Raw genomic sequence first — 15,679 nt, forward strand, 5'->3', positions numbered from 1 at the left:
TATTATATATGTAAGTCGAATTTTCAGTGCCGAACTAACATTTCTGAAACAAATTATATATTTACATATCGGCTCCGAACTATCTCCTGAACAACGAACCGTTGACCGGATCTATCTGAATATATATATAATTTCCATATATATGCCGTCCCGAACTCTCCTCTGTACCCGGCCGAATTACTAACTAGGGTTTGGATAAGTCCCTAAGAATTGCCAGTACGGCTTCTGACTGACAACTTGGAGTGCAAGAGGGCAACAAGTAGACCTATCACTATTATATATAGATATATAAATCCAGAAGAAGCTTTATAGAACTTCTTGGACTAATACAGGTCAATAGACTATAATTGAATAACCCAGACAGGGAAGGTTGTTTCCACTAGGTCCCCTAGATAGTGAGACTAGCATGCACATCTAGCTAATAGTTATGATGCACATTGATCAAATTCGAAGAATCAAAACTAATATCAACAACACAAGTTGATTCATTGAAGACAAAGATGGAGTTGTTTTCAATGTGCTTTTACCTCTACATTTGTTTCAACTTTCGATCCGCAGTCAGCTACAGAAAGAAACAAACTTTTGGACCTTACTTCATCATATGGCCTAACTTGGTTGAAATTTTCCTTGGTTGAAAATATGTTTCTTGTTTCATCTCAATCAATGACTGTAATGCATGGCCATGCGACCCTTTGGCATGTAAAGTGGCGAGCCGTCCGTGAGGATCTTTTCCAGAACTACTGGAAAAGACTATTTATTTCTTTCTTTCTCTCTTTTCATCACTTACTTTTTTGTTTATTGTTGGATATTCCATGCATGGAAAGCCTATGATTTTATTGGTTTTAAAAGGTTTATGTAATTACTGTACTTGTGTTTAATTGGTGTGGTGTTGGACTGTTAGTGATGTCGTGTTTTTCACGAAAAGAAATGAAAATGACATTACCTTTATTGACTAGAACAAGTTTGGAAGAAAAAAAACTGCAATCAGAGTTAATTAAGTTGGCACGTTAATTATCACCAAAAGCCAAAAATAGGAAAACAGACAGTAAATTAATAATCATGATGATTAACACCGGCGGAATTTCTGTTTTCGGCTTAGAGGGTAACGAAATTTAGGATCTAGGATCTCGGTGGAACGGAATCAGGGCGGAAATCTCGCTTGAATCGGCCGAGATCAATCCGAGACGAGTCATCCGAGATGAGGGTCGTTTTGTAATTTCAGTACAATTACATCCCTAAAATCCTATAGCTCAGCTCTTTTTCTTCGGTATTCACTAAGTTCACTACTTTTTCTTCTGGATCCCTAAAATCGCCTCTCTCTCAGATTCATCCCACTCCCACCAGGTGTAGTTCATGATCTCGGTAGAGCTTCACATCTATCTTGCAGTAAGTAACTGAGGTACGTGATTAATCTGTAAGTTTGTAACTCCATCACCATATTTCTTAAAATGGCATGATAATTTAGGGTTTAGGTAGTTTAATTATGATCAATAAAGGACCAATGTTTTTGAGTTTCACTGTTGATGTATGTCTTGGGTTTTGTATGAGTTGTATTTTACTAATTTGTATTATTAACTTTCTCCAATTTGACAAATTTATCATGATTTTGGTAATTTGTAAGGTACTAAGATGGTTCAGTAGTAGTATTTGGTGTTGCAATTTTATGGGTTCACTTTCATTTTTTGTTGTTGCTGATCTAGGCCCCTTGCATGTCATGGGAATCTCTCTGATGCATTTTGTTCATATAATTAGGAGTTCTTTAGGGTTAAGCTTACGATGTTTGTGCAATGGATTTTGATTAGCAAGTTCTAATTAGCAGGGGATGGTCTGTGGTTCTAATCAGTTCATATGGATGATTTTATTCTAGGTTGTGATTATGGATTCTTCTAACGCTTCTAATTCGAACACCTCGAACACTACATGTGGGTCAATGCTGCCTCAATCTTCTACTCAGACTCAAAATAAAGATCCAGCATGGAAATGGGCTACATGCAAAGATCCTGCGTTTCCAAAGAAATTAAGTTGTGTGCTTTGTGACAAAGAAATGCGTGGTGGTGGAATTACTAGGCTTAAAGAGCATCTCACACAGGTCAAGGGGAATATTTCATCATGTTTGAAAGCAACAATTGAAGTTATAAATGAAATTAGACTTACTGACAATATAAAGAAGTTAAAGAAAGCTCATAGGGAGAATATTGATGCTATGTATCGGCGTACACAATCTGATGAGAATTCTGATGTTGATACTGATAATGAGGTAAAAGAAGTTGAAAAGGATTCCAACGTGGGCCGTCGTAGTTGTAGTCAAGTAGCTGTTCAGAATCAGAGAAAGAGAAAATTCAAGAGCCAAAGTAATTGTAGGGGTCCAATGGATTTACTCATGCAGACAGACCACCAAAAAACTCAGCAAGCCACTCTTGACAGAAACAGTTCAACGAAAGAGAAGTTAAAGAAAGATGCATGGAAAAGCATTTCAGCTTGGATGACTGAGAATTCTATATCTTTTTACGTTTGGTTAATCTGCTTGTGTGTTGTTTTATTTGTATTCTTCTTAGGAATGAGGTTGGGTATTTGTTGTGTTACTTATGCTGTTATGTTTTTTATTTTGATGTTAGCTATGCCCGCGCCATCTTACCATCAGATTCGTTCAAATCTTTTCAAGGAACAGTTAGAAGAAACGAAGAATTTTGTTGATACATTTAGGGTACATTAGAAGAGGTATGGATGTTCTATTATGTCCGATGGCTGGACAGAGGGGAAAAAGCGTCATCTTATTAACTTTTTGGTGAATTTTCCGAAAGGGTCAGTTTTCTTGAAGTCCGTAGATGCGTCAAACAGAACCAATGATGCTGATTTCATACGTGAGCTTGTAAATGAGGAAATTGATGATGTTGGGAAAGAAAATGTAGTTCAGTTCATTACCGATAATGGTTCAAACTTTAAAAAGGCTGGGAAGGATTTAATGCTTGAATACCCAAATCTATTTTTGACTCCTTGTGGTGCTGATTGTGTCCAGTTGATGCTAGAAGAACTTGGTGACAAGCTTACACGAATCAAGAGAGCCGTCATTCTAGGTAAAAGACTTGTTACATACATTTATGCTCATTTTCAAGTATTATGCTTAATGAGGGATTTGACAGGTAGAGACTTATATAGGTCTACAAAGACTAGGTTTGCAACTCAATATTACACACTAGAAAGTATTCAAAAGTATAAAAATCCTTTACAAATGATGTTTGTGAATGATAGATGGGCAAAAACTAGATTTTCAAAAGAAAATGTTGGAATTAATGCACTTAAAATTGTCACAAGTAGTACATTTTGGGAATATGTTGATTACTCTTGTAGAGTGCTGAAGCCTTTATTTAAGGTTGTAAGGTTAGTGGATATTGAGCGCAAACCTACAATGCCTTCTTTTTATGATGCAATGAGAATAGCAAGGGATCAACTAGAGGAGAATTTCAGAGAAGATGATGATACTTGGGCTGTAATTAAGGCTTGCTTTCAGAAAAGATGGAAGAATAACTTTAACCATGCTTTACATTGTGCGGCCTACTATTTGAATCCTTCTATATTCTACAATATTGAACCTTATGAAATGGACAATAATGAGAAGTACATAGAAATCAAAAGGGGGCTTCATAAAGCAATGGGAAGGCTTATACCCAATGAAGATGAACTTGATCTAGCTACAGGTGAATTGATAAAGTATACTGATGTTGTTGGGGTCTTGGGAACTCCGCCTTGCAAAAAAAGAAGAACCAAGGATCAACCTCGTAAGCTTGTTCGCTCTATAAGTTTAAAATTTGATTACATTTGTGTTGGATATCATTTATAACTACTTTGTTTGTATTCATAACAGATGAGTGGTGAATTATTTTTGGAGGAATCGATGCGCCAAACCTACAAAAATTTGCAATCAGAGTACTGAGTCTTACTTGTTCTGCTTCTCCATGTGAGCGAAACTGGAGCACATTTCAAAATGTAAGTATTCCAATCTTTTGCACTGATTAGTAATATTCTAAATATACATGAACCCTGCAAAGAAATTAGCATGTGCTTACTATTAAGTGTTTTAGTTGAATTATTTATGTTTGTATTTCAGTTGCATATTTAGCCATTTATTTTTCGTATTTCAGTTGCACTCGAAAAAACGAAATTGCATTAAACAGCAGAAACTGAATGATAGTGTCTTTATCCAGTACAATAAGAAATTCAAGCGTCGTTACATAGAAATCCAAAAATATAACGATGATGATAAAGCTCATGATCCTATTTTCCTGGAGGACCGTGATGAAAATGATGAATGGTTGGCTTTAGAAAATTTGCATGACTTGGAGGTGGAAGGTGATAATGTAACTTTTGGTGATTTGCAAGAAACAGTTGGTGAAGAACGTGGGATAGTTGGTAGTATAGGTGCCTGTAGTTCTCGAGGCAAGTCTACGTTTCCAACTAACTCGGAATACGATGGATATGATACTGATGATTTGATGTTGGACACCGAAAGAGGGCTACTCGGTGGTGACGGGAACGATGGAGTTACTCCAGATGATGATATCTATGCTGATTCATCCTATATTGATTAGAATTGTAATGGCCTTGTTTAATTAACATTTTGGATAATGAACTGAAGTTGTACTTCTCTCTCTTGTGTTTTCACTTTTGTTCAACAAAGACTTCTAAGATCAATGAAGTGTTCCACTGTTATGTTTTCTTAATGAGTATTTGTTTGAATTGGTTAATTTAATAGTATTTCATTATATTTTTAACATATGCATAATTATATGTATAAAAATTGGAACCGAGATTATATCGAGATTTGGAAACGGAATCTCCCGAGACAACGTTGTACCGGTATCTCGCTCGGGACCGAGACAAACCGGAATCCGAGATCAACTACATTGATTAACACATAAAAATATAGATATAGAATAGAATACGTAAATAACAGAGCGTGATATGGAAAAGTGGAGACAAATGCTCCTATTTTGTGATATCGAGAAATGGGTCATTTGTCCAAATATTTTTAAAACATGACTCAAATGGACGAGTAAAAATTAGTATGGGTGAAATGGACAAAAAAAATAGCAAGAATGAAACCGGATTCATCCTGGATTAAACTTAAAAAAAGAGCAAGGATGAAACTGGATGCATCCTGATGTAAATTAAAAATAAGAAAAAAATATTTCAAAATGGGTAGGATGAAACAGTTTACATCCTGGCTATTTTTACATTCTTGTCCATTTAAACAGTATCAAATTTTACATGTCTTTTTTACCCAATAATTGTTGATTTTGATCTTTTCAACCAATTTTGTGATATTTGTCTTGTTATTCTTACAAAAATATATTAGAAACTAGCTATTAAATGTTTGCTTGCGTAGCTTTTAGTGTTACTACTACTTCTTTTTATTAGGACTCTTTGCCATTGAGATCAAGCATGTGAAATATTAAAATCACTTACAAAAGCAAAAAAAAAAAAAAAAAAAAAAAAAAAAAAAAAAAGGTTAACTTTTGCATAAGCAAATAATTTTTACTTCTGTTTCCAGAATTGGCTTTACTTATGGTATCATCCAAATACCCTCCTAATAACTAGGTCACGCAACAACTATGATTACCGCAGCAATATGTATACCGATATTGATCGACAAAGAACAGTACGTATATCGAGGGAGAGATCTGAGAGACCAATAGAAGTATAGAACCATGAAGTTCCTTTCATTTCTGTCGATGGTGGTAGTCATACAAGTGATCCGCAAGGGCATATATACGTTGGCCGTAATGCATTGGGGTCGTTTTATAGATGCTTGCCACTTGCCACTGTTGCCAGAGTACCTCCAAAGATAACATGCAGTATTATATGGTTCAATCGTATATGATTTACATGGTCAGACATTTGAAGCCCATGCACGACATGGCTGTGAACCAATGTGAGGTAGACACCAAAAGAAAAAGGCAAACATTTTGCCTCCATTATTAGCGCGTGTCCACAGACCTAGCTTCTCTCTTAGCCATAACTCTGAAAGCTCCTGTTTGGTCCAAATGGTCCAACAAATTGGCAAAGATTTTGCAGGCCAGATTTTATTCTTCACAGACTGAGCCCAAATGGTCCAACAAATGGCAACATTTCTCTCTTTCTTTATGCAAAAGATAATTTATTTGTTGATTGAATAAGTTGGGAGGAACATTTATCATATCCTCCTCAACATGACTACTAATAAAACCAGGGGCATACCCTCGCCAAATTTAGACACTTTTCTTTTTCTTTTTGTTTGGAAATTACATTTTAATTCATTCAAACCAAAATGATGATTACAAGATTGCTAATAAGATTATCAAAAACACCAAAATACAGGACAATCAAAATCCAAATATAAATGACGACACCAATTACAAATACATAGTGAAGAGAAAGAACCATGAACAGCAAAGATATCTAATTTTTTTACCAGCAGTATTGACGAAAGATGGTTTGAACCGGAATCAACTCCGACCATTTAAGATAATTATCTTCTTCAGTAAGAGATGCTCCAAATAAAAATGAATAATTTCCCCAAAATCTTGTAGATTCAATCGAATGTGGATGCCTAAATCCCTCTTGCCGAAGATGAATCCAAAGCGAATCCGAGAAGAATCATTGATGTTCTTGATGAGTCGAGAATAGCAAGCCAAAATTTAGAGACTTTTAAAGATCTAGAATGCTGCTCCATCAACATGTATGCAAAGTTATTGCACTCTTTAATAAGATAAGGTGCGGAAAGAAATTTCGAAATTTATAATCTATGTAATGGGCTTTGAACAATTTTCCTATTACTACTTGAATTGTTTCGACTGATATAATGGAAAAGATTCTGAACTCTTTTGATTGTGATGACATGATTAGGTTTGGTTCCACTTAAATTAGTTATGTATCTCTCCTTCAACACTTCCCAGACTGCACGTGTCATACGGATGTTCACTCATCCTCATGTTTTGCTTGAGGATTGAACCAACTACATATCCAATTTTTAGTAGTCTAGTGATTATTTTGCAAAGAACTTAAACCACCAGACACAAAATTAAAACTGCTCCAGTGAAGTTGCATTGCACAAATGAGATGGTCTGTTGTTTCCATATTTTGATTCCAAAAAAAAAAGACAATCGGACAGTGCACCACCCACATTCCTCATAATCCTTTCACTAGCAGATACATTATTGGTAAGACATTTTCATATGAAGAGTTTCATCTTATGAGATCTTTTCAATTTTCATAACTGCCTCCAGATTCTGGAAAAAGTTGAGCGTCAATTGTTGATCTTGTTCCTTGGACTCATAAACTTGTTGTAGGATGACTTCACATAGAATAAGCCATTGTTGGTTAGAGTCCAAACCAATCGGTCTTCAACATTCTTTGAGATTCTCATCTTTAGAGCTTTAGAAGCAATAGTATTACGATGAAAAAGAACCATCACTTCATTCCCTTTCCATGTCTTGTAGTTACCATCTGTCAAATCTGAAACAAAGATGTAGTCTTGTCCTGGAATAGAAGTATTAATGATAGGTATTGGAGGATTATGTATCTCTACCACCCATTTGTCCTCCCAAATTTTAATGCTTGTCCATTCTCTAACTACTATGAACTCTACATGCTTAAACATAATGTTCCAAGCCCAAGTGGCATTCTTCTTCCTTTAGCATGAAGAAGAGAGTTATTAGGATAATATATACTTCTTCCAAAAAAAAATAATCCATAACCGAATGCAATTGGTATATAATCTCCAAGCATATTAGCAAGCAAAGTTTGGTTAACGCAACTCAAACTTTCGAAAATATATTAAGCCACCACAGTCTTTACTTCTACGAACCCTTTTCCAGGAAATGGTATACACTCCTTTGTCATTCTTCTTATTCAATCACAATTGTCTTTGAGTCTTATTAAAAGTATCAAAGTTGTTTTATGGAATTTCGAAATTAAGTACCCATCTAATGGGCTGGCATTGCATTGAGTGATGTCTTCAGAAGGGTGGATCTGCCCACTTGGTTGATGAACTTCACCTTCCATATTGACAATATCCTTTTTATTTTTTCCATGACTCCAGAAAGTGAAGTAGTTTTCCTTCATGAATAATGGAGTGTCTATGTATCTTTCAATTATCCTCATTTTCTGGACTCTTGATCTTCTTGACAGAATTCTGCAATGTCTTGGGTGAATATTTTTTGAGAAGTAAACCGCTGACTTTTGAAAATTTATTTATTTTCCAGAGCTAGCACTAAATTCTTCAATTAGACCAAAATATTATTTACATTATGAATATTTTCTTTGGTGAAAAGCAAACAATCATCTGCGAACAACAGATAAGTAACCTGGTGAGTACCTCTTGCAATTTTCACACCTTGAATCTTCTTGTGAAATTCAACATCGGTTAGAGATCTAGTAAAGACTTCATGGTCAGGAGAAAGAGATGAGGTGACAATGGGTCACCTTGTCTTAATCCCCAAGTTAGTCTGAAGGGAGAGCAAAAGTACCATTCAATTTGATGTTGGTTTCAGTAGTACTTAAACATTAATCAACCATAGATTATCAAATTTCATTCGTAAGTACCGGATTTGAGGCTTTATAGACTTTGTATATTACAATCGATTTCCTTTCTCACGTTGATCTTTGATCAGAACAAAAATCACATATAGGCTTATCTGTGGGAGACAGATTGGTTTAAAGTCTTCAATTGAGTTGAAACAACTCTTAAGTTGTAAAGGATGTCAGCTAAGGGAATCAATTGTGCCTAATCTTGCGAGATTCAAGAGGTGTAAGGAGCGCGACTGTAAATGAATCGATGTGACGGTAGATTCGGTCCCAACTACATTCCAGTACGAAGTTCTGATAGTATGCTAGAGTCTGTAGCGGCCTAATACAATATGGTGTTCAAATCTGGACTAGGTCCCGGGGTTTTCTGCATTTGCGGTTTCTTCGTTAACAAAATTTCTGGTGTTTGTGCTATTTCTTTTCAGCATTATATTGTTTATCTTTATAATTGAAATATCACAGGTTGTACGTAAAATCAATCAAAGTGGATAAGTCCATCGTAATTGTTGGATACGACTTGATTTATCTTGGATATTGATCTTTGGAATCTTCCAAGCACTCTCACGAAATAATCAGGTTCACAGACTGTCTCTGTTTACATACTGATTGTGAGAGAAAGAGATATAAGCTCTTCATATATAATTCCCAATTGAGATTCATTAAGTTGTAAGTCTCGGAATTGTATTGAGTTTAGTCCATACATGTTGCCTAAGAAAAGTTGGTGGTGTATTTTGGTACCCCCTGCATTTTCAAGCTTATATATTGTGTTGTAGAGGGTAATACACCTGTAATATGATGGTTGCTAGGGAAGCTTCACCTGTATTATGAGAGACAGATTTGTCTCATTGTTGGTTTTCATCAACTTGCCAGTAGAAAAGAGTCTTTGCACTATTTTAGTCACGTCTTTGCCAACAATATCCCATTGAGTTCGAAAGAAATCTAGTGAAATCTATCTGGCCATGTGTCTTTCTACGGCTTCATGGACTTTTAAACATAGAAAATTTTGACTTATCTGAGATCTTAGGGAGAAATTTATTGTCTTTAGAAGTAATAATTTCGGGAATAAGATTAAGAAGTCTTTCATGATATGTGAATTGATAGTAATACTAACTTTCATAAAATGTTGGTTAAGAAGAGTCTATAGGTCAATTGTACATGTACACCAATTACCCTCAGAATCTTCCAAAGATTCAATTTAGTGTTGCTTTCCACCTCAATCATGTGCTCTTCTCCAAATTTCAGCATCCAAAACTAGTCATATTTAATCTGCCATTCTTCAATATGCAGTTAGATCTGCTGCACTTCAGAAGTATTATATTTACTACATATATTACCTTGAAGGCGAGTCATCTGTTGCTTGAGATCACTTATTTTATCTTGTGTTCCGAAAAGAAGAATACAATTGCATATAGACAAATTCTTTTAGCATTGTTCCATGAAACAGTAATTTGGTCCTTGCAAGTCATATCTCTCAGCAAATACTTGAAAAAAGTTTCATGAATTTATACAGCCAGCGATCAGATGATGATTTGTCCCGTTTGAGTTAAGTGGAGGAGATGAGAATCTATGTTTTTTCTAACTTTGATTTACTTCTTCCAGTGTTGTGTTTGTTGCTTTTCCAAGTGAAAGGGTTACCATGAACCCCCAAATCAATATAACATGCACCATCAATAAGATGTACAATATTTGGGAAGTACTGGAAGTAGCACTATTAAAAAAATTATGCTCTAAGTTTAAGGTTATATTTAAATCACTTAATACAACCAAGGTAGTTTAGGATTATTACAACCTAATTCATGTATAAAAACACAATGAGCAGTTTTGAAACAACGATAAAGAGTGTGATACGTGCATGAAAGAAGCATAGTGGTTTGGATGGGTCGCTAGTTACATACTACTATCATTGGCAATTATTTCAATATTGAATCCATCTTTCCATACTAAAACAAGGCCACCAGCTACCTATTGAGGGAACAAAAAAAAAAGTTTAGGAAATTTAAAGTCCCAATTGACAAAACTTAGGATTTTACAAGAATCGATTTTTGTTTCTGACAAAAATATAATTTTGGGAATATGCCTAAAGTTCAAATCTCTAATATGATTTCTAGTGATAGAATTTGTAAAACCAATGTTGTTCAAGATATAACTCTCATAATTTCAAAGTCTAAGTGAAATGACAAGGGTACCGAGTACACTATAATCTTTTAAATATCAACCTATTATAGTCGCACCTTGTGTAATTCTACCAAAACACTAATGGCCAAAGAATTACTTCAACAAGATGCAACTTGGTATATAGTCTAAGTTCGTAACTGAGCTAACTACGAGATCGTACAAGTGCTATTACTTAATTATGACTATAACAATAATCATAATGCAAAAGGCAAAGTAGTGGCATGACACAAAAGTAATGTCATGAAAATTGCTTGGTAGAAAACCCTCGTGATCTGGTCCAGTTATGAATACTCTCAGAAACACCGTTATAAAAATTGACTGCCGCAACTTCGTATAGTTTAGACCAAGTAAACTACCATGATTATTTAATTTCTTCAGAATTCTCGCTCCTACAACCAATCTGGTCTAAGCATGTGAATCCCAAGATAGAGTTCACTATCTTGAGTCACTTCACCTGATGTGAAGACTTCTGAAAAGGCGGGGGTACCCAAATATACCTCAAGCTAAAACTTTTCCTACCTATAATTCCTTTCTCCGAAAGTGATTGTCTATGGACAGGGTCGAGACAATACAACTAATCGCTTCACACTTCGTGTGATCGTCTATGGATACGAGATCGAGATAATACAACAACGAAGTATGTTTACTTGATACAAAGGTTCGGACTTAACCAAACACAATAGGATTGCTTATCAAGTAAATAGGACTTAACGATTGTGTAATTTACTTTAATTATAATAAAACAATTATAATGCGTAAAATAAAAGTAAATGACACAGCAAGATTCTGTTAACGAGGAAATCGCAAATGCAGAAAAACCCCAAGACCTTGTCCAGAATTGAATACTCTCAAGATTAAGCCTCTACACAAAATTACATCAACTTCGTATAGTTGAGACCAAGCAACTAAACCTATAGTTCACCTAGTTCTGTCTGTATTCCTACGCCTCCAACTTATAAATAAGTCACTTACTTGGAACAATTCATTTGGTTCGTATTCCAAACATTAAAGGAACAACAAATCTGTTTGGTATCAACTCTCTTCAACCAAGTGATATGAGTCAAACAAAGGCTCTTCCGTTTATCTTAACATAAACTCCTTCGTCAGGTCCTTAGTTCTATCTTAAGTTCAATTACCGAAGTAATCGTTTAAGATTAATCCAACAACACTCTTAATCTAAATAATTGTGTTGATGCCGGTCTACTCAATTAATCAATCCAATCTACCACAAGGATAAACCGATTATTAACTGGATCCTCTTTTACCAAAACAAGTATTGTGCACACCCAAGATTATAAAACCCAAGTAAGATTTTCAATATCTTCTTTGTCTTCAAATATTCTTAAATCTTCAATAAAAACCTGCACACAATCACTTGAATCTCTTGTGATCAATCACGCACAGAACAGAGTCTGTTAACAATGGATTATCACAAGATCGTCTTTAGAACTCACAACAGTCTAAAGATCCCTGTCGAAACTCTGAACTAGTTTGAGTGAATCTTATATCAGAAGAAAAGATTCTCAAGAATAAACAAACTAGGTGCAATCATATTTCAACCACCGTTAGTCAATAAAATCAATGAAAACAAAAGATAATCCGCAATTATCTAGTTTCCCACCAACGGTACACGCTAGAGCTTCTCAATCCCAAAGAAGACTTTAAACTGAGCTGTCGTAAGAGATTTCTCCTAATTAGGCTACTCTCCTTTCCGAATAGGCGGCTACACTAGTAGCAACAACAAAATAGGAAGTTTGTTGTTACGAAGGATTAGTTTGCTAGTGTAGTTGCAGGAAATCCTACAATACACCCCTCATATGATTTCATTATTACTCAACTCATTTTTAGGTTTACACTCTTAATTTGATTGATCAATCTTCGAATGTTCTTACAAGAAGAGTGAAATGAATCAAGAATGACCTCTACTCTATACTTTCTCTCTCCTATTTACTTGTTTCTTACTCAAAAAAGATCTCTCCCTTTTCTTTACAACTGAATAACTATTTATAGGGAAATACATAGTGGATGACAGCTAATTTGTCCTTTATTTTCGGAAATGACTTGCGATATTCTCGCAACCTTATAAATCTTAATCTCGCAAACTCTCTAATTTTCGCAGGACCATCACATCTTTCTCATGATTTTAGCTGACGTCGTTTATTATATCATTTCTGAAATTGTTCTGCGACGCTGTTGTGTTGTGTTGTTGATAATTTCGCTAAGACATCGTTGTTGCGAGATTCTGATCCTACATCTTGCCTCTTCTCATATCTTTTCTACGAAGTAGAGAATGATGTGAGAAATGCCGCAGATGTTCATCTCTTCATATTCTGCATTTATCACACGTATTCTTTCTTCCATCTGTTTCTTGACACGTCTTCTGTAACCGCTGCTTTTCAACCGCTCACGTCTTTTCGTCTTAATGGTGTTTATTTCTTCGAGTAAAAAAATATCCTTTATATACTCTTCTTTCCACTTTCTTTTTTACTTTCTCTTCTCTTTTTATTCTCTCATCTCTGCAACTCTGTTATTCTTCTGCAAGTTCTGCTACTGTAATTTTTCCCCCTTCAATCTTCTTACTTTTTATTCATTCCCATACTCTATATTCAAATATGGCTCCAAGTTGTAATATATATGAGAAGAATTTAAAAGATGTCCAAAAAGATCTTGCTGATAAAGGTTTCATACTCTCTACCATTCCTGGTGAAAATGCCAAGTCAATTTTTTCTGTCAAACTTTTCTCTGATCAGTACTGTGATGATCAATCAATCATAATTTCGCTAGGTCAGATTCTCGCAGGTCTCCATATTCCTCTTTATGACCCAGATCTTCCTTTATTCTATGAAATTCTCGCTCACTCGGGATTTTCGCGAGCTATCTTCCAACTGAGTGGGGACTGCATCCGTCTGATGCTAGAGTTCGCTAACCGTGGTGCTGGTAAAGGATCTCTGTACTCCAAAGAACTTAGGGATCCTAAATTCATAGACCTAGAGATAATTGCTGAGAAATACACAGTAGCGAGTTTCTTTGAGAACTATGAACTTATCTCCATGAAGAATGAGAATACTCACTGGGGTATTCGCTTAAAAAGGAAAAATAACATTGATGAAGCTAAAATTTTCATGCAATATATTGACTTGCATTCTGGTAAAAACACAACTCCTCGCCAATCCAAAGATGATAAATGGTGTGTTTTTCCTTTAATGCTAAAGGACCTTACATTGCTGGGTCAAATGTTCTTCCTGCGAATCTCGCTTCTTATCAACCTTGGGTTTTCTCTTGGCCCGAGAAGGAGAAAGAAGTATGTTTCTTCCCGTTTATCTCAATTTATATTTCTTTATTTGTCTTTATTATTTTGTTCACTAACTCTTTCGACATTCTGCAGATCCAAAAACTGAAAGATAATTATAACATGACTGGGAAAGCTAGTACTCTATTATCTCTTCGATCATACACAGATGAGGTAAGAAATTTTCTCTTATGATTTTAAACAGTATACTATTGCTTCCATTTCTTATTTCTATCTGTGTGTGAAGATTATTGCTGAAATAGAAGAGCCTGCTGATGTTGCAAAGACTGGTGATAAAGGTAAAGGTGCTCTTCGCAGATAAAAATAAACCGTTCCTCCTTCAAAGAAAAGGAAAGTTTGTTCTTCTTCTCCTTCAAATATTCCTCCTCATGAAAATTCCGAAAGTGAAAAGGATGATGAGGACAATAATGATCTTGCCGAAAGTGAGAACTTTCCACCTGAATCTTCTATGGCTAAGCTCTCTGGCCTCTTTTCTGATTCTCTGCAAGGAATGGGAGATAGCCAATTCGCTAACACCTGCAAGGCTCTCGCTACAATTTGCGATGTCCCTTTGCTGGATGGTGATAGTTCTCTTCGTGGAGTTTCTAGATCAGTGACTCCCGAATTCTTGCATTTCCTCAATAGTCTGGTATATTTTTATCCTTTTATTTCTTCATTGTCATAACTCAAAATTTCTTTCTATATTAATATTTTTTATATTTTCTCGCAGGCTGGAAAAGCTTCTTTCGCTGTTGCCTCAGATCTAGAGAGGAGACGCGAAAATCTTGAAAAGAAGAATCTTCAATTTCGCACAAAAAATGAAGAATTAGAAGCTGAAGTTAAGGGTCTTCGCGAGAAAAATAGACAACTAGAAATTGATTCTTCTTCGTATAAGAACAAAATCTCTAGTCTTCAGTAAGCTAGTAATCAGCTTTACGGTATGTTACTTTTCTCTTTTCCCTTCATTCATTCCTCTTGTTGTTTTATCTTATTTAAATGATTCTTTTTGCAGACATTTATGGTCTTTCTGATGAAGCTACCCTTCTTCGTCCATTTCCTAATGCCTTGGATAATGATACCCTTCTTGAGCGTCTTAATAATTCTTTAAATAGTTTCTCAAATGATAGAATTTCATCTCTTTCTCTAAATGAGCTTAGATCTAAATTTCGCCTCTTATAAATTGACCATAGATCTAGTTTAGGCTTAGCCAACCGATTTAAGCGTCTCTTTCTTGATTCTAAAGAGAAAACCAATGAGTTAAGAACCGAAATTAGCGGTCTCATAGATGATAAGGATCGCATCTCTGATCAAGGTGCTAAGGCTTGGGCGAAATTCCAAGAGACTGTTCTTGAAGTTCAACTTGAACGAGATGAAGCTAGCCGCAAGAACATCGAACTCTGCGAAAAGGAAAATCAAATTCGTTCTCGTCTTCTTATAAGTAATGAGGATGAATTTGTTTGGGCTACGAAAATCTTAGATGATGCCAGAAAAGATTTAAGTGTAAATGTTAGTATCCAAGTTGAGCATACAGCCTTGATTAGAGATATGATTTCTGACAAAAGGTTACTAACTGCTCTTCTTTACTAATCTTTTGCTTCTTATGAATTTTCATCAAATTAATAATTGATTGTCTTTTGCTCGCAGATTCTGAAA

At 35.3% G+C, this 15,679-nt stretch overlaps 1 protein-coding gene across 1 annotated transcript; it reads left to right on the forward strand.

Annotated features, from left to right (window-relative positions):
• Positions 1-2,734: 2,734 nt before the first annotated feature.
• On the forward strand, positions 2,735-4,586 carry LOC113280578. Its single transcript, XM_026529189.1, has 3 exons — positions 2,735-3,776; positions 3,887-3,984; positions 4,140-4,586. The coding sequence occupies exons 1-3, from the start codon at positions 2,735-2,737 to the stop codon at positions 4,584-4,586; spliced, it is 1,587 nt and encodes a 528-aa protein (XP_026384974.1).
• The last annotated feature ends 11,093 nt before the right edge of the window (positions 4,587-15,679 follow it).

This window comes from Papaver somniferum, chromosome 5, assembly GCF_003573695.1.
Source record: "Papaver somniferum cultivar HN1 chromosome 5, ASM357369v1, whole genome shotgun sequence".
In the NCBI taxonomy this organism is placed as follows: domain Eukaryota; kingdom Viridiplantae; phylum Streptophyta; class Magnoliopsida; order Ranunculales; family Papaveraceae; genus Papaver; species Papaver somniferum.

Excerpts from the sequence above, each read along its gene's own strand:
- LOC113280578 (XM_026529189.1), top strand. The coding sequence starts at position 2,735 with ATGTCCGATGGCTGGACAGAGGGGAAAAAGCGTCATCTTATTAACTTT. Across the intron at positions 3,777-3,886 it reads AAGAACCAAGGATCAACCTC|GAATCGATGCGCCAAACCTA; the intron begins GTAAGCTTGTTC and ends TTATTTTTGGAG. Across the intron at positions 3,985-4,139 it reads ACTGGAGCACATTTCAAAAT|TTGCACTCGAAAAAACGAAA; the intron begins GTAAGTATTCCA and ends TTCGTATTTCAG.